This window comes from Biomphalaria glabrata, chromosome 11, assembly GCF_947242115.1.
Source record: "Biomphalaria glabrata chromosome 11, xgBioGlab47.1, whole genome shotgun sequence".
NCBI lineage: Eukaryota > Metazoa > Mollusca > Gastropoda > Planorbidae > Biomphalaria > Biomphalaria glabrata.
In genome coordinates, this window is record NC_074721.1 from 14,441,774 (window position 1) to 14,468,276 (window position 26,503).

At 33.3% G+C, this 26,503-nt stretch overlaps 1 protein-coding gene across 3 annotated transcripts in view; it reads left to right on the forward strand.

Annotated features, from left to right (window-relative positions):
• Nucleotides 1–26,127, forward strand: part of LOC106054830 (glycerol-3-phosphate dehydrogenase [NAD(+)], cytoplasmic-like) — a 28,067-nt gene extending 1,940 nt beyond the window's left edge. The window contains exons 1-10 of one of the 3 annotated variants that reach the window (XM_013210891.2): nucleotides 5,480–5,738; nucleotides 11,893–12,073; nucleotides 13,360–13,500; nucleotides 15,414–15,555; nucleotides 17,148–17,260; nucleotides 18,145–18,265; nucleotides 20,238–20,347; nucleotides 20,947–20,967; nucleotides 21,925–22,031; nucleotides 22,893–26,127. In XM_013210891.2, coding sequence (XP_013066345.1) covers nucleotides 5,692–5,738; nucleotides 11,893–12,073; nucleotides 13,360–13,500; nucleotides 15,414–15,555; nucleotides 17,148–17,260; nucleotides 18,145–18,265; nucleotides 20,238–20,347; nucleotides 20,947–20,967; nucleotides 21,925–22,031; nucleotides 22,893–22,989 — 1,080 coding nt within the window. In that variant the 5' untranslated portion in view covers nucleotides 5,480–5,691 and the 3' untranslated portion in view covers nucleotides 22,990–26,127. Of the gene's footprint in view, nucleotides 1–5,479; nucleotides 5,739–11,892; nucleotides 12,074–13,359; nucleotides 13,501–15,413; nucleotides 15,556–17,147; nucleotides 17,261–18,144; nucleotides 18,266–20,237; nucleotides 20,348–20,946; nucleotides 20,968–21,924; nucleotides 22,032–22,892 lie in introns of those variants that run through there. The other 2 variants (XM_013210892.2, XM_013210893.2) reach the window with 2 other exon arrangements.
• Nucleotides 26,128–26,503: the final 376 nt, after the last annotated feature.

Here is a 26,503-nt window from a genome sequence, read left to right on the forward strand (position 1 = left end):
TAAGCCATCCGAACGCAGTTTCACTAGAATCATCTCAGCGATTCCAGCAGCATGCTTGTCCTTTGTGTCGATGAAGTCAATAAAAGACTCACGAACCTGCACCCCGTCATTATCCATGACAACGTACCGTAAAATTTGGGAAGTTTGATCCAGCTTTAAGATGTCAGGTGTACTGTCAAAAATAATAGAGAAATATTTGGCTTGTTTTACTTGCTGTATGATTTGTTTTTTTAGTGTGATCCCCCAATTTTGTAATAAATTCATTTTGTATTTGTGGAGACATGTATGTATTCGGTCTGGAACAAAGGTTAGTTCGAAGCACATGCTCCCTCAAGAGTGGATCGTACTTTGATAGTAATTTTACTAACTCTCCAGGTTTTCGTTTTTTTTTGTATAATCAAATCTTGGGCCTTGTTGTCCATATTGTTTCCTACTCTCAGGCGAACTTCAAGTCCCCTTTAAGCAAGCGATGACTGAATGTGAGCTCTGCTGGTCTAATGTTTTTCTATTTTCGGGGATAACCTCCACCACTCATTGAATCCATCTTTGGATTTAAATGAAGATGATGAAATCTTAACAAACGTGGCCCCTTTACATTTAAGGAGGGAGAGGGCGGTACTTATGGCCTACGAGCGCTACAAAAGGGGCGACTCTAGGCTACCCACCACAATCTTAGTGCAACAGTGGAGAGAGAGGAACCGCATAAAAATGCGATCGTTCCTCCACATTGCGGCCCATTTGTCAAAATCATCTGGGCTCTCCACTGATAGAATTTCTATTAGAAGAATTAATACTTGCCCTCCGTGGAGGAGATTGCCGTCCCCACAAATAAACATGTCCCTTATAGGGCAAGAGGGAGCCACCAAGAGGCGATTAACACCTGCCATACTCCAAAACTTGGCATCAGCTACACTAAAGTCCTACCCATCAGATGCCATTTTCTGCTATACCGATGGGTCGGTAAGAGGAACCCCGATAGATTTGGGTATGGGGCCCTTATAGTCTACCCAGACCGGACAGAACCAGAGATACCGATTTCTCCGTCTGAGCTTAAAAGGGTTTTGAGGCGCCAGCCAGACTAGTCAGTCTTGAGCATTGTTCATCAATTTGTTTACGTTACAGTATTACAATTAACTAGTTAGTTAAAAAAAAAAAACTCGTAGAAAACAAAGGTTAGCTTATTTTAAAAAATTGACATTACAATATAATTATTTCCAAAATTAAACTATTAAGAATCATAAAGAAATGAATAAACTAAGACAATTGTTTAGAGCTAGAGTTTAGAAATATATTTGTTAACTCAATATCTAGATTAAACCAATGGACTAAACAATGAAGTAAAAAGGGTTGGCCTATCTTCTTCTTCTTCTTTATATTACAGAGCATTGATCAGTGTAGTAACAACATGTACCGTGTGTCCGAAATAAATCTAGTAAATTAGATTCAAACTGTTTTATAGCTTACATTGTATTGAAGAAATAGTCAAGGAGATGAAACAAAATAGCGACATGACTAGTTTATAAATCGTTAGTTCATGTTTAAAATACAGTAGTTTATGTTTGTTCGTGTCCATACAATTAGTCGCTTTTACTGAAAAGCTCAGGGAAATAGGAAATTAATACACGCTGGGGGAATTTTGGTGCCCCTCTCAACTTGGTGCCCTGTGCGGCCCGCACCACCCGCACATTGGTAGCTACGCCACTGCTCAGAGGTGCCACATAGTCTGGTTTGTTGCGCAGCAGACAGAACGGAGCGACTCAAAGACAGTGTCTCCGACGTCTGGGTATCTTTAGTATATTTTCTGAAAGCTCCACTCATTATAGACAATTGCCTGGGCTTCTAGAGGGTTTGAGTTTAGTAACCGCCTTTTCAATAAAAAACTAAAGACTACAGTCATCAAATTCTATTAGCATAGCCAGAGAAGGTTTTGAGCTTAAAACCCTACTCAAGAGGGTTTTGAGTTTCAAACCCATCTGCATGGGGTTTTGAGGTTGTAACCCCCTTCTTCGATTAAAAACCTAAAGCAAAGACAGTCACTAAATTCCATGAGCATAGACCAAGGGGGTTTTGAGTTTAAAGCAATCTCCCCTCCCACCTACCCCATCCACCCCCCACCCCCCACCCCCACCCCACCCCAAAAAAATCTTTGCCACGTCCATGGAATACAATAATAAGAAATTCTAAAAAAAATAACGTACGTCTATACCAAAAAATAAGGGGTGGCATTTTTTTTGTTTGCGCACGCAGGTGGCCACAACTCTCGAGACGGCCCTGCACGGTAAAAAGACTAGATTATCTCTAGAGTCTAAATCTAGACATACGTTTTATATGTTGGTTCTAGATTCCAAGTTAAATGAAGAAATTACCCTTATTTAGAAAAGCCTAAACCTCAAGAAATCTAATTTTGTAGGCCTACAAATAAGTATACCCTATTTTACCGTAATAATATAACAGATTACACATACCTAGAAGTCTAGATTCTCTGTCTCTTTCTCTTCATGTAGTCAAGCATACACTAGGAATGCACTGTATAAGCCAAACAGCATGTTTAAGTGCGCACCCTAAAAAACTTAAGAATACTTGGAAATGGGTATAGGTGATATCCTTGATCAAGCTCTAAACTAAATCTAAATGAAGATAGATCTAGCACTAATTAAAATTGCACATGGTAGAATGAAATTTAGTGGCCACTTTTACAGTCATGCATATAAATTAACTGATTTTATTGAAAAAGAAAGATAACTCTAGATAGTAACTTACAATTCCTGATAACATAATTCCCTTCTCTTGCTTTACTTTGTTTAAAATTTGTAATCAACTTTTCGATATTGGATTATACACTTATTCCATACAATGCCATACAATACAACATCAACTTCTGAAAATTTACATCTTTCATCATTTTTCTATATAAAACTCTTTAATTAGGTCTATTAATTATAAATAAATGAGCACCTTTTACCAGTACTAGACCCCGCTATAAACAAAAATACGTAGATTTATAGCATCGATTATAGATCTAAATCAATGATACCCAATGTGATCTACTGATTATAGATCTCTTGCATATATGCATTGGAAACTAGGAATCAGCGAGAATGAAAAAAAAGTGAGTTGTGGGTCTATGACAGTCTATGAGGTACAAACGAGGTCTACGATAAACATTCCCAAATCTAAAAAGGAAATTTTGACAGTATAGTTTTGATTATTTGAATTTGGCTTCAGGTGTGTTATAATGTAACAATGTCTAAGTTGTTAAGGTAATGACGCTATGAAACCATCAAAGCTGTAGTATCATTTAAGACAATGAGACCATGATAAAAAGAAAGATTAAGATTTGAAATGTATTCATATACTCAGATAAAGTTCAAAATGAACCAACAGTAGACAAATAGACCCGAAGAGGACAAAGTCTTCGCGTACACATCACGAAAGAGAAAATGATGTTTGAGAGTATCTAACACTATCTTTTGCAATTATAATAAAATGTGAAAAAGTTAATGTTTGTAAGGGCTACTTCAAATAAACAAAGAAATTCCTTTATCAAATATAATATGAATAGTAACGGATGGAGCACCTGTCAAGGTTTGTTGGTACCGTGGATTTGTAAGCCTTTAAAAACATTTGTTCCCTGTGTGCTAGAAAAACCCTGTAATATTCATCGACAACATTTAGTTGTATAAAATCTGTGTGGTGAATTGTATTAATCTCTTCAATTTATTATTCACGAATTCGAACCAAAGCAAAAACTAGGCGATTATTTGCTCAGTTGTGTGAAGAAAACGAAGAGAGCTTTCATCAATTGCTCCTCCGTACAAATGTCCGTGAGTCTTCAAACGTTTGACCGGTTTTTCTCTTTTTGAAACTGTTTTGAAGTTAGTGGATGCTTAGATCCAACTTTAAAACATTTGCTCTATTCACCAAGAAGAAATCGGACATTGCTATTTCAAATACGTGTTTTGTAAATGTAATGAGAATAACTGGACGCTACAAGGTGATGGAAAATGACGTTTTGACAGAAATAGATCATGTAACTGTCCTCTATCCTGATTCTCAAATGACGTATGATGATAATAATCCAAAATGAGGATATAAAGAGACGGCTGTAACATTACAAAAAGAATTGTCCGGAATAAGTTTAGTAATGAAAAGCTTAAAGTACAATTTTAAAAAGGATATCATCACTTCTGGCTTAAAAAGACATATCTGATACTTATTCAATATTATGGAATATCACCAGAAAGTTTCTAATTTTCATCTTCATAATTAGATGAAAGAGGTCTCAGCATCGTTGACAATCTTAAACTTATAATAATAATAATGGTGATAATAATAATAATAATAATAATAACTGGACATCACCAACCGAGATAAGCCAAACTAAATGAAAGATCAATATGGACATTTTATTATGAAAGCATCAGGCTTATTCCTGAGTAGTTTGTCCTTGTTCATTTATGTTCAGTGTGTTGTTCTTACTGAGAAAGATTGTCCCCTCACCACTAGATGCTCCGTGTGGGCTGCACCACTCGCACATGGCATAGCTACGCCTCTGTATCCCTCTCACTTACAACCGTGTATTGTTTTGTTTGGTGATGTCGTGGTAATTGTAATACATCTCAAACGTTATAATCCTTCGTTGTCACTTCTATTTCTCTCAAAGTTTCACGTTGCATTTTCACCCTTCTTTCTACTACTGTTGTGTATGGAATCTGCAATCCGGGACCCTTCCTTTATGCTCGCTCTCCATGTGAATCTATCCAGTGAGACTTTTTCCCAGCTGTTAGTGTCGATTTTGAAGAGCTTCTTGTCTTTGCATACATCAGTGGGCGACCAGCGGCTCTGCTGCCTTCTGTTAGTTCGCCATACAGAATGTCTTGTGGTAGTCGACATTCTGGCATTCTATGAACGTAGCCAATGCGTCTGCTGCTGATAACACCTACTTTACGAAGCACTACTTCATTGGTTATTTTATCTTGCCACCTTATTTTAAAGATCCGCCTATAATTAGGTATCGGAGGTGGAAGATATTTAGCTTTTTTTTTCCTACCATGAGTAGGTTGACTATGTTTCACTTAGCAGAGTGCTTATCACACAGGTCATCACACAGTGTAATGCAATATTAGCTAAGCAGGGGGGTCTACTGAAAACCGGAAAGCACGGTAAAAGGTCCTAGAGCCAAAAAAGTTTCGAAACCACTGATCTAGATTTACGCTAAAGAAGAAAATAAGGATTCCAAGGCCTTGCTACTGGCAACTACCTCTTCTCTCCCCCCCCCCTTTTATTTTATTTTTGGTTCTCCTATAATCTGTCACCACTATTTCTGTTGTGCGAGTCTGCCACGCTACACTCATACACTTGCATTTGGACACGCTCATACATAATGATACTGGATATTGTATTTGGTATATTATAAATATAGAGCTGGTTTAAGCATTGAACACAACCGTTATAAAAGCAACGAGTCACTGTTATATATAGGTCTGGAGAGTGACCGAGCATACCGTTGTCAAGGTCAATAGCGCTAAAAAATGTTCCTAATAGCTTGCTAGAAGGATACGAAAAACGAAACACAAACAGATCAGTACATTTATTTTATATGATTATTAGAGTAGACCTACTAGATTCTAATTTATAGACTAGAACATACCTATCTTGATTTAAATCGTATAATCTTCTGTACAAATAAAAATGACTGACGTTAAAAAACGTGTCTGTGTTGTAGGCTCTGGCAATTGGTAAGTAAAGATTTAATAAAAGAAAAGAAATCTTCTACACCTTCACTTTTCACTTTCACTTATTATATTATTAGAATCATTAGAATTAATAGAATGACTTAGAGTCTTAGTCTAGAGTCTAGATCTAGTCTAGATCTATCTAGAATCTCAATCTACTAAATCTAGTCAATCTTGAAATGTAAATTTAAAATTATAAGTCAATAATATAGATCTATTAGTTTAGAGATTCTACTATTCTAGAATTAGAGTCTAGATCTATATAGATTAGATCTAGATATCTAGAATCTAGATTAGTATTACTTTTTTATAATTAGGCCTACACTAAGACCTAAGATGCATAGATGATAGATCTATAATAATAATATTAATGACTATAAAAGGCCTACTAATAATAGTTGTCACTAGAATCTATAACTAGAGTAGTTTATGCTATTCGGACACCTATATAGTTAATATAGGCCCAAATGTGAAAGTTTGACTTTGACAGCGCATTATTTTACAATGGTTTGACATAGAAAAGAAAATGACGTATCAAAATCTTCTTTAGTTAAAGGAGAATAAGGATGACTACTTATATTTGTTCCCCTAACCTATATTTGTTATTATATTTAAGGTCAAAGAGGCCGTGTGTTTTCATTTAATTCGGACAAATTTGACCCACATTATTTGATTCTGGACAACATATTTAATAATTTATTTCGGACAGTTTCTATATTTAGGCATCAATAAACTCAGGTTTTAATTCTATATTAACATTAACTAAATTTTAAGATCCCCAGGCATAGCCCCTCACATGAAATCATAAGGATGTTTTCAAACTATGCATAAATACGAGCACAAAAAATAAAAATATGAACACACTTAAATTCTATTAAAATTAGGTCACTGGGATAGTGACTTCTGCACTGACTTTTAGACTTATTTTATGTTTGCACGATTAGATGTGTGTTGAATGTTTGTGTTTTTTGTTTATTAATTTCAAATTTAATAAATTTCTAATACAGATGATCTTTTGTAGTATAGTACCAGTTAGGATAGCCATTCTTGCTTAACTGAATCCTCTATCATTCTATATTCTCTCTATATAAATATCTAGATCTATCTAGTAGCTCTAGATCTAAGCATTTAACTTCATTCAATGTACCAAGCTCACTCCAAACATTTGCCCATTTATTCTCTATAAAAAACAACAACAACAAACGAACAAATATAATATAAGATCATTAACATTGATGTCCTAAACTGGCTGTCCGATATAAATTTTGGTAAGAAAATCTTAATTTAATTCGAACACCCTATTAATTTTTTTTTTGTATGGAATCTAACGACTTGGCTTATAAATCAAATAAATCAGCTCCAAAAACAGAATAAATATTGCCAGGTTCATTAGTATAGACTTAGCCAATCAAAAAATAAAAAATATAGTCTTAACCCTAGGAAGAGGTAAAGTCATCCGGGTAACATAGGAAAAAAACAACAACCTGACAAACAAATTTGAAATTCGTTTTTCTTACATAAAAAGACAGCTAAATGGAAGGAAATTAAAATAATTATAATTATTAATATCATAATGATAATTTGATTTCTTAAATCTAGATCTATGTTCCAATATTGAAAAGCCTAAATATCATTAGCTGAACTGCTAGAATTAAATTGTGACATATGCATCTATCCAGTGCTGTCACTAGGTGGGTGCAAGAGCGCAGTCTGTACTGGGTGACACCCTTTTGGGGGGAGACACCCAAGTTGGAATAAATTAGACTTATATCTTGGCAAAAGCAGACACATCGGAAAAGATAATAATAATAAAATCTGACTCTTGTTATGTACTTAAATATGGTTATATGCCTAGACACATCTAGATGGTTAAGTTTAAATGACACAGCAGCACAACGCTATACCTTTTCTGTCTCAAAGTATAACAAAGGAAATCTGTTCAGGTGATTTTAAGTCTGTTTCTACTTTTAATTAAATAACAAATACATTGTAAAATTTGAAATAAGAATTCAATAAATGTCATCTAAAGAGTGGGATTTTATAATAGAATTGACACTCATTTTACATTTGAGTAACAATCAATAAAAGTGGTTAATCGGCTCACTGTGTTGATTCAACATAAAGAACTAACTAATTAAAGTGTTATTTTGAACATATTAAAAGAAAGTTGATGGGTGATGACCAGAGGGCACGGACAAGAGTGATGTCCCTTTATCTATCTATCTAGACCAGTGCTTCTCAAACTTTTTTGTCTGGCGGCACAGTAAAAAAATTTCAAAAATTTCGCGGCACACCACGAAGAGCAACAGTTGTTTTATAATAAAAAAGAAAAAAAGATTTTACCCGTTTTTAAGTATTACATTTAATGTGAAGGGTGTGCCTGGTTTTTTTTTAGAGCAAATGCAATCTAATCGAGGCTCCAGAGTCAAACAAACTCGCATTTCATCGTCTATTGTAAGAAGACTCTCTCTTTTCTTAGATTTGATTTTAGTCAATGCTGAAAATCCAAACTCACAAAACCATGAAGATGCAAATGGAAGAATTATTTTGATTTCTTTTAAACTGATTGCAGGATATAACTTGTTGATTGAAATCCAAAACGCATCCAGGCTTTTCTCGGCAAAACTTGACTTAAGAAATGCATCGTTTTTTCAATCAATGAGCTGCTCTGCTTCTTCAGTTGTCAGATTTGTAGCTTCATTGTTTCCAAATGGATAGCTGACCCATTCATATTCATTACTTCCAACTGTTGGAAAGTAATGCTGCAATGTTGACTGCTGGTGTTTCAAAGTGTCCAGAATTTCGGGAGTGATTTCTTTATTTGAAGCACATTCATAGTAAGTAGGAAAGCAGTCGAAGACTCCTTTCGAGATCTTACTTTGCCACAAAGACAATTTTTCACCAAATGACTTCAGTTTTGAGGGAGGATGCAGTGATGATGGTTTCCGATGGTCCTTGAAGACTTAAATTCATTGAATTTAATTTGTCAAATAAATCAGAGAGAAATGTTACCTTAACCCACCAGATCTCGTCATGAATAGAAAATCCAAAGTCTTTTTTTTTTTCAGCCTCCAAGAATGAAATCAGTTCAGCCTCGAGTTGGACGACACCTTTAACACTTTTTCCCTGGAGAGCCAACGAGCGTTGGTGTTATACAGGAGACATTTGTAGTCTGAATCCATTGCTTCAAAAAGCTCTGAGAAAAGTTGGGATGCAAGCGGTCGAGATTTGATGACGTTTACAACTTCAATCACTTGATCCAGAGCAGACAACAAATCTTTCGGTAAAGATTTGAAAGCAAGAGCTTCTCTGTGGATCATGCAGTGAACAACTAATACATTTGGATTTTCTTGACGCACAAGAGTGACGAATCCATTTCTATTTCCCTGCATGGAAGGACAGCCATCGGTGCAAACGCTGACACACTTTTTCCACTGTAGTTTGAAGAGCAAAATGTTTTCGTTCACCACAATGAAAATATCTTCGCCTTTGGTCGTAGTTGGTAAGTCTTTGCAAAATAAGAATTCGTTGACACATTTTTCATCCTTTATGAACCGAATAAAAGCTATCAGCTGGGCTTTGCCGCTAACGTCAGTGGATTCATTAACTTGAAGAGACCACAGCAGAGACACTTCATCGTTAGTCCCGTCGAAGTGTTCGCAGCATTTGATCTTGTAAATCTGACGATAAGTCTTCCATTCTGCGCGAGATATTATCATTTGACTAAGAAACTTTTTTAACTTTTTCGGCGGCATCAGGTCCAAGGATAGTTTCAACAACTATTGCTAAAGTTGGTGCAATAATTGATTCAGCCTCTGTGTGTGCTTTCTTGCGTTTTGCTAATAACTGAGCAACCTTATAACTTGCAATCAATCCCTTTTCTGGCAGCTTTAGGTACTTCGTAAGTTTCTTAGCTTGTTTATTTTGTTTAGCCCTGATGTTTTGAAAGTATTTTTTCGGTTGCGCTTTTACAGCTGGATATTTTGTTTCCAAGTGTCTCTTCAATTTGCTTGGAACAAGCGCCTCATTCGACAGAGTTGCATTGCAGATCAGACAGAATGGCAATGGAGCATCTTTAGGTCCAGAAAATATGAAACCATATCCGATGTAATCTTCTTTGTACCTTCGTTTGGTTTCTTGCTTTTCATTTGATACTTTAGAAGTTTCATTCTTGCTAACGTATTTCTCCATGGATAACAAAGAATAAGGCTTAGTAATAATTTGTTATTAGCATACACCTAAAAAATTTACATAAAACACATCGCTTATTATTAGAAAGCTATGGACAGTGAAAGTACATGGGTCTCAGCCCAGGAAGAAAAACGCACAATCCGAAAAACGGCCAGCTCCTCTACCACCGAAGCAAAAGCCACCTTAACCTGTGCTATCTGTGGACAGGAGTGTCTCTCCAAAATAGGGCTCCACAGCCACATGAGGAAGTGTGCTCTGAGATGAACCATAGTCGTTTTACGACTGAAGGAGGCCAATGAGGACAATGATGATCATTATCGTTACCAATTCAAGAACTGCTGTGTGTCTGCTAAGGCGGGCTACCTTTGAGTCATTATAATAATATATGTATAGTAAAAAAAAATTCCATAACTTGAATAGCTAACAGCCCTTTCCGTCATAATGGAGCGATCCACTACTATTACTGGTCGTTGCAAGTGGGGATGTCATCGCAACATAAAATACAAATGTAAAAGTAGGCAGACCTGTGCAACGCCTGCATGTGTGGCATTCTGAAAACTCCCGCGGCACACCTGCAAATCTTCACAGTTTGAGAAAAACTGATCTAGACCTATATATTATATTGCATGGATGCCTGGTTGTTTGGTTTGTTCTCTGGACTGTTGTTTGGTGGTTCCCTGTTCAAACCCTACCTGCTGTTACCCCTGTGTTCCTATCTGAGGTTTGGGTAGATTTAATTATCTTCAAATGTGAAGGAACATTAGTAAAATTTTAAACAAGCATAAACATGTTGAAGCAAAGTAATCCCACTTACAAAAAGTTGCAATCTTCATAAAGGAAGAATTGGATGTTTTTTTTTAATCTTTTTTTTAGGTTACTTGTATATATGCCTTAGATGTGCCCTATTCACTTATATCTCTTTCCTGATATAAGGTTTCTTTCTGAACATTGATCTTTTTTTTAAAAGAAATATATTTATGTTATCTTATATAATACAGACATTACTTCAAAAAAGAAGATGATTACATCCAACGTGTCATGCATCTAGTCATGCATGTTAACCAATGACTAAAATTCTGTCAAGTCATTGGTTTTCCTGGTTGGCTCAGGCAACTCATTCCATGCTCTAATAGCACTAAGGAAGAATGAGCATGTGTACAAATTTGTCCTAGCATATAGAACCAGGAATGTGCCTTTATCTTTGTGTCTTTCTGAGTATTTTATAAAATTTTGTTTTTGTATTTGAAGATTATAGTTCAGTATTTTATGTATAATTGCTACTTTACTTTTGAATCTTCTATCCTGAAGGCTTTCTAAATTGAGTGATTTTACTAAAGGTGTTACTCTAAGTCAAATGTGAATATTCGTTTGTTATGAATCTCACTGCTCTATTTTGTGTCTGTTCCAGTTTCTTAATGTTTTCTTGAGTTGAGGGGTACCAGAGTATGTATATTCTATTATTGACCTAAACAAGGTTAAATAACATTTTAGTTTTATGTTCTTATTTGATTTAAAGAAATTTTGTTTAATTTCGTTTCATCAATATGGGGAATTCCATGACAGTTTTTCATTCATTATAACACCTAGGTATTTTGCGTTTTTTGTCTGTGTTACTGGTTTACCATGAATAAGATAAGTGGAATTTGTTTTTGTTTTTTTTTTACTCTTAATAACTGACATTTTTCTGGGTGGAAAGACATGCTCCAATTTGATTCCCATTTCTGTAATTCATCTAATTCTCTTTTTTCATTTTTTTTATTGATGTTTATTTTGTAGAGCATCATGAGAGGCTGTCACACCAGGCAGCATATAATATACCCTATCAAGGCCACTGTATATATACATAAAATTGTAGTCTTTTGAAATTGTATAAAATTTTAAATCTAATTTCTATTAAATGTCAGTTACTCTGTCTTAATATTTCGTAAAAGCAATTTAATATTGTTTTTTATCTTTCTGTTCTTAGGGGCTCAGCTATAGCCAAAATTGTTGGCAATAATGTGTTGGCCCATGATGACATGTTTGAAACAGAAGTGTTCATGTATGTCTATGAAGAAATTGTGAATGGACAGAAACTAACAGACATAATTAACTCAGAACATGAAAATGTAAAGTACTTACCAGAAATTAAACTGCCTGCCAATGTGGTAAGTTTTTTGAAAGTTTATAAAAATCAAATTTTATAAAGACTACAAACATGTTCATGTGAAAATTATTTTAGTCAAGATTTTGAACATCAATGTGATGCAGATATACATTATATTAATGGTATCTTGTTGTATTTTATCTCTAAATATATCAAAAAATTCTAAATGTACTAAATTTAAGTAGTCTAGAAGTTACTTTTATTTTGTGTAGCTTCCTCTGAATCTTGCTGGCATGGAGGAGAGGGAGAATTTCTTGGTTAATAAATGTGGTTGTTGTTTTATTTCTGTGTTCCAGCATAATATTCTATGTCAGTGGTTCTGAAACTGCAGTCCGCGGAACCCCAGGGGTCTGTTAGACGACCGTAGGGAGTCCACAGGAAGATGGAAATAGTATACAATTAAAATAACTTCTTTGCTAAAAGTCAATTTATCCATTTGGATAATTTGAATAATAATCAACTAGCCCCTCTGTACTAATATGTCTATTAGGAACTATTCTATGATAACCTAAACCAAAGATTAGAAGTCAATTCTTCTTTTGGATATTCCTGACGGGGTATTGAACCTTTTTTTTTTTTTGACAAACTTACATCTGAATCAGAGATTAATTTATACTAATACAGGAGCAGCTTATTGAGAAATCCACAAATGTAGGAACTTCAACCAATATCTGAATATCAATAATGTCTGAACTAGGATACCACATATTCGAATTACAAACCAGATTCCATTTTTATATCCTGCATTATGGGTTATTGTACAGAAGTTGTTGGCTTCTTTTCTGTCTTTTTATTTGGTACAATAAGAGCATGGAAGGGTTGCCTGAGTCAGCAAGGAAAACTATTGAATTCATTTGCAAAGTTAAAGTTATTGATAAACATGCATGAGAAGATTTACCTATGGACACTCGTAGAACGTAATTATCTTCTTTTTTGAAGTAACAACTGTAATTTAAAAGTAAAGATAAGAAAAGTGGTCCCGGGTAAAAAAAAAAAAAAAAAAAAAAAAAGAACCATAGGTCTGTGTCATTTTTGTTACATTTTCTTTTCTTTTAGAAAAATTGTTTTGAACATATTTTAACAGCAAATATATTTTGTAATTAATTTAATCATTAAAGTGAAAGATACCTTACTGTGACATACTTTAAACTCCAGAAATGCTTAACAGAAAGATAGGACTTGGCAAACTTAGTAACACTTGTCAAGTATTTTCTATGCTGGTTTCAATTATTGCTTTAATTCTGAATCTCCAACTTATAGAAACTACATTTCCCACATGTTCCACAGATTGCTGTCCCTGATGTGGTGAAAGCTTGTAATGATGCTGACATACTGATATTTGTTTTGCCTCACCAATTTGTCAAGGAGACCTGTCTCAAAATGAAACAGTTCATTAAACCCAATGCTTTAGGAATTTCCTTGATAAAAGTTTGTTGTTTTTTTTTGTTTATCATATTTGTTAAAAATTATAATCAAATTTAAAATTTTTGTAGAATATCTTCTTTTAGTTTTTGATAGACATCTTTTATTGAGTGTTATAGTTCCTTTCATTTTTATTCATTAACTGTTCTTGCAGTTATAGGAAGTGATATCTTCATTGTTATTTATGTATCAGTGATAAATTAATTCTATTCTGGCACAATTGTTACTATCCTCTAAGGCTGATTTCTAGCTGTTAGAAAATTAATTAAAAGAAGGTTCCATTGCGAATTTATTTTATTGATTTACAATGTCAAATATTTTAACTTGAAAATATGCTATTTGGATGTATTTTTCTTGACTATCTTAGAAAGTAAAATCTTATCTAAAGTAGCAGAGCTTTAAAATTAATCATTTGCTTTTGGATTGGCTTTAAAAAGTAAGAGTTCCCCCCTTCAGATCTTGCAATTAATTGGGCAGATGATGTAAAGGTCATCTGTTTTTGTGGTCCACCACTCAGCCTACGGATTGACATTTACCAGTAGGTAATTCAAAAAATGTTCCCTCAAGACTTTTTAGTCTGTGAGCAATTAATATGAAGTTCATTGTGTCTGTTTCAAACATCAAATCTCTGCCTTTTGGCCAAAGATGAACAAACTCTATTTTCTGTGAGCATGAAGATGGCCTTATCTTTACTTTAAAAAAGTCAATTATGTTCAGAGCATGGGATTGTTTGACCTCTTGCTGCGGTGTATACATCAATCCTGATTTCTTAGGTTGTCTTTTACTTAACTTTTGGCTATTCCATTTACCCAGAAGCCTCAGCCAATGGAGAGCCATCACTGGCTAGTTATTATCAATCACATGTGTTGATTCTGCATTCCTTGCGAGAGCTATTGAGGATCTTGTGTTCAACATGACCTACCACCTTCACTTTCCATAACCATTGTTAAATACTGACTTCCCAAAAATCCTGAAGTAAATCACTTGAGTTTACTTGCTATTTGAACTCAGTACTTCTTATTTAGAATCTAAGTGCCATGCCCCTCATCCATGACAATTTCAATTTATAGTTTTTATCAGTTCAAAAGTAATTCAAATCACATTAATAAAATATGTCAGTATCATTTCTTGGGCCAGCATAACAGTGTGTTCAATCAAAATTTGTGATTTATCTACTTATTATAAAACCTGATAATCATTTGTATATATAACACAACAGTTAATGTGTGGTCAAAGTATTATTGGCACTTAGCCACTTGTCTTGCTAGAAATTTTTTTTCTCCACCTTTTGACAGTAGGCATTCCAGATAATGATTATTATTATTGAATAAGCCAGCATGCTTAAATTCTCTGACCCATAGATTTCAGTCTTGCTTGAACTTCAGGGAATAGGGTTTTTCTAAAAGACATTTTTACTTTATATTTGTCTTTAAGTATTGAACAAACTATTATGTACCCTACCAATCAATGTGGCTCTAAGCCAAAGGTCTACTTCATGCATTAGATTCTATATTTGTTGCTTTTGTTATTGTTTAACTAATATGTGAGTTGTTGTTTTTTTATATAAGTACAAAGCCCAATTATAACTGTTTAACACCACATACTCATTTCAGTCTTCTTTTTATTCTACTGAAATTCTATGTATTTCAAATAAGAACAAAACAAAAATTAAAATGGCATCTAAATACTTAATCCTTGACCACCCTGGCCTTTGTTCAGTTATGTGATCATGTATTTTGGCCTATCTATTTCATGTTACTTATGCAGTGACAAAGGTTTTAATGTTTTCTGTGCAACAGTGTACTTTTTTTTTCATTACCTCTTAAATTTTGTGAATTATTAAAAATCCTTTTCTTATTTATTTACCTGAAAGAATTGGGAAATTTTGACTTTAAAAACTGTAAATAATAATATTTCAGGGTTTTATACTAACTGAAAGTGATGGCATTCAATTGGTATCAAAGGTCATCAGTGAAACTTTGGGTATTGAAACTGCTGTTCTCATGGGAGCCAATTTGGCCACAGAAGTAGCTAGTGAAATGTTTTGTGAAACAACTATAGGTGAGTCTTGGCACAAAAATTTGTCAGATTTTGTTTAGTACAATAAGGTAGACTAGGAGTGGTGATCACAGTTTTTTGTACATAATGGTTGCCAGATTTTGGCTACCAAATAAACACTTTGCACCTATTATGGATACCAATTCAATCACATAATCAGTTCCCTTGTTTTCAATGTATAAAATTCTTTATCCATCTCATTCCACAAATGGCAGTTTTGTAGAAGAAAAATGTACTTTTGTCAGTAACTAAGTTTTTCATCTTTTTCTTTATAAGTTTTGTCTCAAGTCCACTTGTTCAGTATGATGATGATGATAATGTTGTTGTTTTTTTGGCTCTTAACTCAATGATAGTTTTAAAAAAGTGAGAGTGACAAAGGTAATGTTACAAAAATGTGTATGTGTGTCTCCTGCAGTACAGCTGGACTCACATACTAATGTTTTAAACTCTCACATAAATCACATTTACAGCAGGGACTATCAATTGACAATAAGAGAACATTTTGAACACAAACTTTGTACAAGAAAAATGAGGACCATGGTCAACTTCATTTATAAACTAAATGCTCTCCTTTGTTATACTATGAGTTGCCATTTCAACTATTTTAGTAGGATGAAGACAATAATAATTTATTAAAATGTTTCATTTTGAAGATAACATTTTGCCTAACACAACTGCTTTTTTTTCAATATCTTTTTTAAAAAGTGACTTCACAACTTGCTGTGTAAGATAATTTAGTATTTTTATGAGGATTTATGGTTTCAAGTGTTCTTTGATATCAGTAGCAATTTAGTTTTAAGCTTCTTTGGATCAGAGTATTTAGCCTTAATCATTTCTTCCATCAATGATATTCATTTTGTATTAGCCACTGTATTATGATTCAGTTCAATTAACAAAAGACGCACATACATAAAAACATTCATCCTTACCTTGTTTTTCTAATGAGGGTAGGGAGCGTTCATGTCACACTCACCCACCTGTTTCATACCACAAGGACAATAAGTATCTCTTTCTAGCTGAACTAAAATTAACTTGCTAGTTTACTTTAATCTAATTTACATTTTTCAAAATAAATATCCCTCTCTCTCTGACCTAAATACTTGTGCTTCTCATGTTTCCACAATCCCAACCCTCTGCTTATCTGCATACAGAAAAATAATTTTAATCTGTTTGTTTGTGTTGATATCTTTATGCAATACTACACATTTTCAGAACTTCTATGGACATTGATTTAGAGAAAAAAAACTTAATACCAAACAAAATTAACCAAATCTTATAGCAGGTTACACATTTGACTGGCAGTCACACTTTTACCCAGAATATATATTTGCCCTGGTGTTGATGATGGCTCAGTTTTCAGTTCAGGGAGAATAAAAAAGTAAAGAATATCTATGTACAGATTACCTTCTAATAACTTGATTTTGCTGACACTTTCTTCATTGAAATAAATCTATAGTGGTCCTTGTGCTATGTGACAGATCTGAGTTTAATGTTATTACACTACACATTATACTATTTGATGTATGTGAGATGGTCAAAAAAGAAGATAAATCATTTTCATTGGCTGAGTTGTACTGTTCTATTTGCTTCCATAGCTTGTGAAAATGAAAGCTACAAGCCACTCTTGACTGCGCTGTTTGAGACTTCATATTTCCGCTGCAAAGTCATAAAAAATGTTGCTGGTGTTGAGGCCTGTGGAGCATTGAAGGTCTAATTTTTTTTTGTTTTGTATTGATCTAAGGCCATATAATGCTGTTCTTTAAAAAAAATAATCAAACTTTTGTTCATTTATCTATATATTTGTACAAAAAGGAGCTGAATTTTAATTACTTACTCAATTTTGAGTTCTAAATATTTTTTTTTATATTTGATGATTTTATTTGTGAAAATTATCTTTGAAAAAAAAATTCCCCATTAAACTGTTTAATTTTTATGGGAGCCAGCTGATAGGTAAATCATTTGGCTGATAAATTGAGAGTCTTTGGATCAAATCATTGTTGGGGCTGTAATGTTTTCTTTTGGAGTTACAATTCTTAGAAAAATCGCTAATAGCTTTGCCATAAATATAAAAAAACCAGCCTGATGAGTCAATGTTCATTCAACACTGAAGTAAGAGATCTCTATCATGCTTTAATAAGGGTTGAGGGAGTCCAGCTTGCTGACTAATGAGCTCTCATGCAGAAATATAAAATTAGCACAATTTTAATATAAGCAATCAAGACCTCATGCTACACTCTACAACAACGACTTGGGCAAGGTGTCTAGAGGAAAAGTGACTGACATCAATGAAATAAGACACTAACTCAAGAATTTCTTCATTGTCAAATGTCTGCATCATGTCTTAATACCCTATATTACATCTTTACATCCCCTGTCCTAATGACTGCCTAGTCTCCATACAATTTTTTTTATTTCACTGACAGATTTATTTTAGAACAATTAAGAATTAGGGAATGAAGCAAATAAAAAAAAACAGCAACTGCAAAAAGGTTGTTTGTAACTTATATTATAGTCCATTTCTTGAATTGATTTGTACTTAATATCAATCCATCTGCTGTCAATAATTACCCAAATGTATTGTTACTGCACCAGAATGTTGTTGGTATTGGAGCTGGTATAGTTGATGGTCTTGGCTATGGAGACAATACAAAGGCAGCAGTGATTCGACTCGGTCTGATGGAGATGATGAAGTTTACCAAAGTGTTCTTAGGAAGTGAGTTGATTTTAATTTATCCAAATCTGTCATTAGGATCATTGATATTTTATAAGGACACTAAATATTTAAAAGAAAAGTATCAGTCCTAAACAGGGGTGCCACTTTTCCGGAATAACCTGGAAATCCGGGTTTTGATGGGTGCGATTTTCCCCCCCCCTCCGGGTTTGCCTTCTACAATTTTGTAAAAATCCAGGGTTTTAGTTGATTTAGATTTTTTCGAAATTTCTGGTCATTTTCCCCCGTTAATTTTAGTTTGTTAGTTCCGATCGCGCGAGCCGCCATTTTTAAAAAAAATCGACCAGTCTCATATCTCGCTATTCGCGAGACTTTCACTTTGCATGCGCACTAAGCTTTATTTACCGATACAGTATTTTTTTTTTAAGTGACAAAAAAGTGTAAACATTCTAGATCTTTAGAGAATTTCTAGATCTACGGAACGCGCCCCGAATCGGCTCGATTTAGAGTCTAGATCTATTTCTATGATCAATCTAGATCTGATCTAGACTGTAAAGTCTTGTATTTAGTATAGATATAGTCTAGAATAGTCTAGATCTACTCGCGTACCTAGCGGCTAGTCCTAGATCTAGAAATAGAAAGAAAAAAAAATTCACGAGTGAGAAAATTTTTTTTTTCCCCGTGTTTTATATTTTAAAATTTGTATAGGTTCCATATTGACATCGAGCCTTAGCCTATGTCTAGAGTATTATAGAAGTAGGATCTAGATTTAGGATATTTATATCGTTTTTAGATCAGAACTAGAATCAATGATTGAAGAATTAAATTAGTAAGTTTGCATTCGCCTGAAGGCTAGAAAAAATAGATCGATTGGTCAATAGATTTATAGTTGTTTTTTTTATACAAATAAATTATAATTATGTATAGGCAGTCCAGCACATTCTAGCCATCTAGGTCTACATTTAAATATTAGAAACTAAATCTTAATGTTCATTTTGGAGTAGATCTGTACTAAATCTCAAAATCAATTTTATCTTGTTGCAATAGATTTACAGGTCCATGCGTGTACATTGATGGAATCAGTTTTATCAATGTTGATTAAAGTAGGCTGCTTCAAATGAATAATGAGGGAAAAAATGTTAAGAGAGAAACATCATTTAAAATAACTGTGTGTTGGGGGGGGGGGGGGGGGGTTACAAACATTGTTAATATAAAATTGTACTAAATCCTCTTAACTTGTATTACAAGCTTTATCAATAAATACACACAAACTCTATTTATTATAATGATAGGCTTACTAATTACATATTTAAAACATGGGGGGCATATTATGACATAGATCTAGGTAGTAATTTAATACTGTTCTTCTTTCGTAAAATTTTGGTGTTTAAATTGTATATGCGGTACGTTTCAGGGTTGGTAAAGTTTGGGGTTTATGATTTCAGGGTTTGTGAAATTTGGAAATTCTGGTTTCAGGGTTTACTTGGTCTCATGGGTGGCACCCCTGGTCCTAAATTCACATGAGCTTAAATTAATTTAGTTGCTAGGGCTGTGTACATCATTTAATTGAATTTATTAACATCTTTAAATAATATTGATGTGTTGAACTGGTGGATTTTCTTGGATAATTTTCTTGTTACTATAATTTGCTCACACTTAGAAACTTTGAACATTTTGTCAGTATATCAATTGTCTTCACAAACTAATTGTCAATCCACTGTAAAGTGTCAGCAATATTAATTATTATCTTAATAGTAATGATCTGTCAGCACTAAAAGTGTTTGTCCACATTGCTAGTAGCTTGCAAGATTGAAGAATTGGCTTACTGACTGTGTTTATCTATTTATTTAGAAATGTGACATCAAAACATTTGATATTATTTGTTTCTTTTATAGCAACTGTCAAAACAAAATGAAAGAAATTACTTCTTTACACACATAATTTTAAAATGTGTCACATTTTTTTTTCTCTTTTAAATGTACTTACTACTCAACAATTCCTTAAATTTGTTTAGATGATGACAAGTCAGTATTCTTTGAGAGTTGTGGTGTAGCCGACTTGGTGGCTACATGTCATGGAGGCAGAAACCGGTTGCTAGGGGAAGCTGTTGTGAAATCAATGAAGGTATGAATATGCTGATCAGAACTATTTATGCTATTGGTCAATCTTTTATAATTTTTGTCTCCAACAATATCAACATGGCTAATGACAGAGGAATTGTTTTGTTTGCTTGTTTGAAATAGATTTTAAACATAGCTGACAGTTGACTTTCAATAATGCAGATATTATACTTTATTTTAAACACAGTTGATAGTTGACTTTCAATAATGCAGATATTATACTTTATTTTAAATACAGCTTATAGTTGACTTTAAATAATGCAGATATTTAATTTTTTTTTTAAAACATGGTTGATAGTTGACATTAAGGAATGCAGATATTATAGTTTTTTTTAAACATGGTTGATAGTTGACTTTAAGTAATGCAGATATTATAGTTTTTTTTTAAACATGGTTGATATTTGACTTTAAGTAATGCAGTTAATAAACTTAAAACACTGCCAACATTATGCTTTATTTTAATACATCTGATAGTAGGCTGAAATACTGCCAATAATAGAATATAAAAACTGCTGAGAAACCTTTAAACTCAACTGATAACAAACATTATAGCTGAAAGTAAACTTAAAAAACTGCTCAACATTTCAAATATTTCATTTACAGAAACGTGGAATAGCTGGAGTGGTAATGTAAAACTTGTTTCCAAGTTGTTGCGTTCATATTCTAGATTTTCTGCCCTTGTTGTTTTTACCTGATATTCTTTCGATAATCTGTTTTTTAGTTTTCATAGTATCTAATGTCACAGGAAATTGAGACCAGGCAGTAAATTCTATCTTGTTAGAAACATTTTGTGGTTTCATTCTCTACTGGGGGTTCTTATAACTTGTCAAATCTGAAACACAGCACTACTAAACCCATGCCACTTAAAACATAATGTCTCTTCCCAGTATAATTCAAATATATCTGTATATATATATTTACTAGTACTTAACAATGTGCTACGGTGTAACTGAAAAAAAAAACTTTTTTTTTTTTGCTTTGCTTTTGTTAATGATTGTCTTTTATACATATTTTTTTGTTAATTTTATTTTATTTTCAGCCTTTATATAAACTTTTAAACTTTAAAAAAAATTACTAGAAGATCAAAAAAACATTTTACTCGAAGTATAAATGTATCAATTAGTCTATTACATGCTATATATTACATCAGACAAAACATCTTACATCATCTTCAGCAATCTTTTAAGCATCCTCATAGGGGATTATGCACATACATTGGAGTTTTTCTATTATTTTTGGTAAAGCTATAAGGAATTTTTTTTTTTCTAATATATATATTCTTTAATTTGTGTGTGCTGGGTGCGCACAGAGGAGTCAGCAGCAGTGAAACTATCTAGAGTTAGTTTTCTTGAATGCTTTTGCTCACTTAACTAACAAAATTGTTTTCAAGACCTTTTTTTTTTTTAAATTAGTTTCTTTCCTTTTTTTTTCATTGCCAAATGGGAGCATCTCTATCAGACTAGTTGTGTTTAGTTTCTCAAAGAGCATTTTGAAGCACCATTTCAACACTCCTACCTGGCATAAGCCAATGCATGTGAAGTTTTAGATACAGTAACTGTTTTTTTTTTTAATGTTTGTCAGGATATTCGACTGCTAGAAAAAGAAATCCTTAGAGGTCAAAGTTTTCAAGGTCCACTTATCGCCAAAGAAATTTATAGCTACTTGAAAGACAACAGTATGTTAGAACAGTAAGTATTGAAGTATGGTCCTATGTACATTTCTATAACATACTCAAGTAGCCTATATGAAATATGGTCCTATGTACATATGTAGTACAACAAATATATGAAATATGGTCCTATGTACATAACATAGTACAACAAGTATATGAAATATGGTCCTATGTAGGCTACATAATGTAGTACAACAAGTATATGAAATATGATGTTAATGTATGTAGAAATAAACAGCTAGTTGACTCTTCTTTGTAATAAGGCTGAAAAATAAAAAGTTTTTTTTACTACTAGATCTCTGTTGCATTTATATTGTTGTCTTACTGCCTGAACCTTTTCTGTGTTTTTTAACCTTGTCTTGATGGGTTTGTTTTTTTTACCAACATGCTCCTTAAAACTTTACTACACCTGCACATACAAATAGTTGCAGGCAATAAGAGGAGGTTTGAAAGCTTGTCATGCAATAAACCAACTCACAAGCTTGTTAGCCTTTTCTTTGACAAAAACATCCTTTTTTTTTTTAACAATATTCTCTGTTTGGCTTCCAATCTGAAGGGTCACAAGTTCCATTGAAGACTCAACTCTAATGGGTATGTGGTGTTGGTTGGGAAAGTAAACATGCTAGTGCATTGTGCTGACCACATGACACTCTTGTCAACTGTCAGCAATTCAAACATGAGCCTTACATCCTTTGCATCCCTTGATCATTGAACAGGAACTTCAGAGTAAATTGAATGGCCAAAATATATTTCAAAACTGGCAATTTCTGTCTTTAATTGCAAATAAATAAAGAAATGTTTTATGAGCCAACTAGGATTCACTGTACATGACAATCTGTTTTCACATGATAATACAATGTTCTCTTTTTGTTTGCAGGTTTCCATTACTTGTTGCTATACACAGAATATGTACTAGAGAAGTAGATCCTAGGAATTTCATTGACTGTCTTCGTGATCACCCTGAACATATGTAGATACTGGTCTAGATTTTTGTCTTCAGACATGTAGTATGATAATATTTTATATATGTCCTAGCTAAGGCTATTTGCTTGAAGCTTTTCTGTAAATAGCTGGATGGACTTACTTGATACTGGGCCTGCTCAGTCTGATTCAATATCTAAACTTATCAAACTACTTTGAGTGTGTGTCCCTTCATTTACCTTTTCATTTGTTCCCATGTGTTTGTACACTGTTTTATACTGAAAGCCTTAATTCTTTTCTGAATATTTCAGTAAGTAATTTGATCAATTAGAACTGACTAAGTAGCATGACTACACACATGCCTGTACTGTAGCATGAGTGCTTTATTTAATTTATTTTCTTCTGAGCATATAGTACTATTTGACAGAAGAGTGATGTGTCATTGAAAATAAATGTATTCTTCTTTTAGCTAGATTTTTGCTGCTGAGCTACACAGTGTAAAACCAATGTCTAATTGTGACCTAATGTAACAAAAGTTGATCAAAGTGTGTTTTGGACATTATTAAGTCCTATTGGCTTTATTAAAAAAAAAAAGATTTAAATTATTTGTATTTCTTCTAAAACATTTTTAAAAAATATTAGACCAAGTGTGTCACTGGAATATCAGTCCGAGAAATTCTGAGAACAAAATCTCAGTGTAGGATTTATTCCAATCATTCATTGTCTGCATTTGGATTCAATGAAGGGATTTAAAATGAAAAAAAAAAATTCTTAGTTTGCCTCAATGTTCTTTTTTTTATTATTATCATTAAGTGTTCACTAAATTCTGGTGTGACTTTTATGACCATTTACTACATTGGATCACAATTACTTTGTATTGAAAACAGCAACACTGACAAACTGATTTAAAGCCAAACAATGTAGAAAATGTTTTATTATGAATTTCTTAGACCAATTCAGTAATGTAGGACAAAGAAAAGACATAGTTGTACCTGTGAAGTTACTTGACAAGACATAGATGTAACTGAACTAACTTGACAAGACATAGATGTAACTGTGAACTAACTTGACAAGACATAGATGTAACTGTGAACTAATTTGACAAGACATAGATGTAACTGTGAACTAACTTGACAAGACATAGATGTAACTGAACTAATTTGACAAGACATGGATGTAACTGTGAACTAACTTGACAAGACATAGATGTAACTGTGAACTAACTTGACACGACATAGATGTAACTGTGAACTAACTTGACAAGACATAGATGTAACTGTGAAATAATTTGACAAGACATAGATGTAACTGTGAACTAACTTGACAAGAAAGATGTACATGTGACAAGACAGATGTACCTTTGAAGTTACTTGACAAGACATACATTTACCTATGAAGTTACTTGACAAGACATTGATGCCTCTTCAGTAACTTGTGCTTTTTAGTCACACAAAAATGGTGAAAACATGAATGTCAAGATCAGTATTCTGAAGGGAAACAGAAATTCTGTCTGTAATTACTGGAAAGATAATGTATAGCTTTTAGCTTGGTTTCTTTCAATAGCGATACACTCGCAGAAGAAACTCTTTGAATTCATTCGGTCCACTTTTCAAAAGTGACTTTAGTTTTTAAAATTATTTAGCAAATGTTTTGTCTGGTGGTAGCATAGTTTCTTATTTCATTCTCATTTTTAAACTGAGGTGTACGGCTGTGAATGTGGAAATATCATGAAGACAGAACATAGAGATATACTTTTATTTTGTTCAATACTCATATTTTATTTTATTTCTTTTTTTTTTTTTTTTTTTTATACATTTGAGATGTTTTCTATTTTTGTATTGACTTAGTCCTTCTTTCTTTTCCTTTGTCCCTTGAATTGTACCTCCAGTTTACATGCTGTCCAATGTTTTTATTTTGGTTGAACAGTTATAGTTTTCTTTTTGAGTCTATGGATACTTTTAATCCTGGCAATGTTGCTATGTATAGCATACTATAATATGATAGACTTTTACTGTAAATAGCCTTTCTCTTCGATAGCTTTTATTTATTTGGAAATAATTTATCTGGATCTGATATTTTTATTTGAAGTCATGTTAAGACTACACAAAATTGTTTGAGACAGAAACTTATCAAGTGAAAGAAACTCTACTGCGAGTTAGAATCTCTGATTCTTATTTACATATTTTAATAACTTAGTGAATTTATTTTTTTATGGTGTATATATTTGACAAAACTGAGGAAATTAAATGTTTTTTTCTTTTGACATATTTAAACTATGTAACAGCTACTCAGCAAATAAACATTATGTTGAAGAACTCAGCATTTGAGTGTGTCCCCCATGTAATCAGTTTGTGTGTACTGTGTCAACGGCTAGAACATTCTCTTGGGTGGTGGTGTATTGTCTTCAGGGTTCAATGTTGCAACAAAAATAATTGTTTACATTTAATAAGGCACAAAATTGAATACCTATTGCTCTCAATGATTCATTCATTCCAAAGATCTAATGCTAACAGCTTGTCAAATATTATCAACATAGACTTGTTTTAATAGTATTATTATAGTAGAACTGTCTATGTGTTGACTATCTTTAATTAATATATCTTTTTTTTTAGTCTTTTTAGTTATTTGCATTGCACATGACTTAGATGTGACAAACTGTGCACTTAACAAACTGTGCACATCTGTGGCTGGATCTTTCTAGTGGTCTACAGTTTGTTGTAATCATATAGAATCTTTGAACTAAGAGACAATGCATTGGGTGGCCAGCTTTGTCCTACATGAGGCAACAGTATTGTCTTGACATTGCTCAAATGCTGCTGCTCTTTCAGATGACATCAAGGACTATCTATCTTCATTTGTCATTGTAGGTTTCCAATAAAGAGCAATACTGCAATGTATGTGTCCTGGCATATGTCTTTAACTGTAGGATTTCATATTTGAATTACACTTTAAAATAGCTTAGTGGCACAAAGTTTTACACCAATTATTGAATATGTATCAATAGTAAGATCAATATTAGTTGTCCAGGCTAGCCATTGAACTTATTTTCTGGTGTATTTATTTCTTCCTGCCTAGAGGTCATGCTAAAGAAACAAAAAAACCTTGCTGAAACGTTGTATTACCTTGGTTTCTCTTCTACCTGGGTGTTCAAGTTATCAATTGTAATCAATAAATACACTGTGATTTATATCGATCTGCGTTGGGCCTTTTTTTTTGTGTAAGTTACATTTATTACGTACATTTGAACAAACTGTTGCCATGTGGACATTCATGTGTTAATAGGGCATTGCCCTTGGTGGACTGACATTTGTATTCAAAGATTTTTCTATGAACTATGAGGTGTAGTTGTTTCAGTGCCAAAGAAGTGAAAATATGACAGAAGCTGGGTTTTTTAAAAAGGGATAACTGGGTCAATCTGAGCAGGTCTACTTCTACACAAATTGTGTCGATAACAGTTGTGTAACTGGGTCAATCTGAGCAGGTCTACTTCTACACAAATTGTGTATATAACAGTTGTGTAACTGGGTCAATCTGAGCAGGTCTACTTCTACACAAATTGTGTAGATA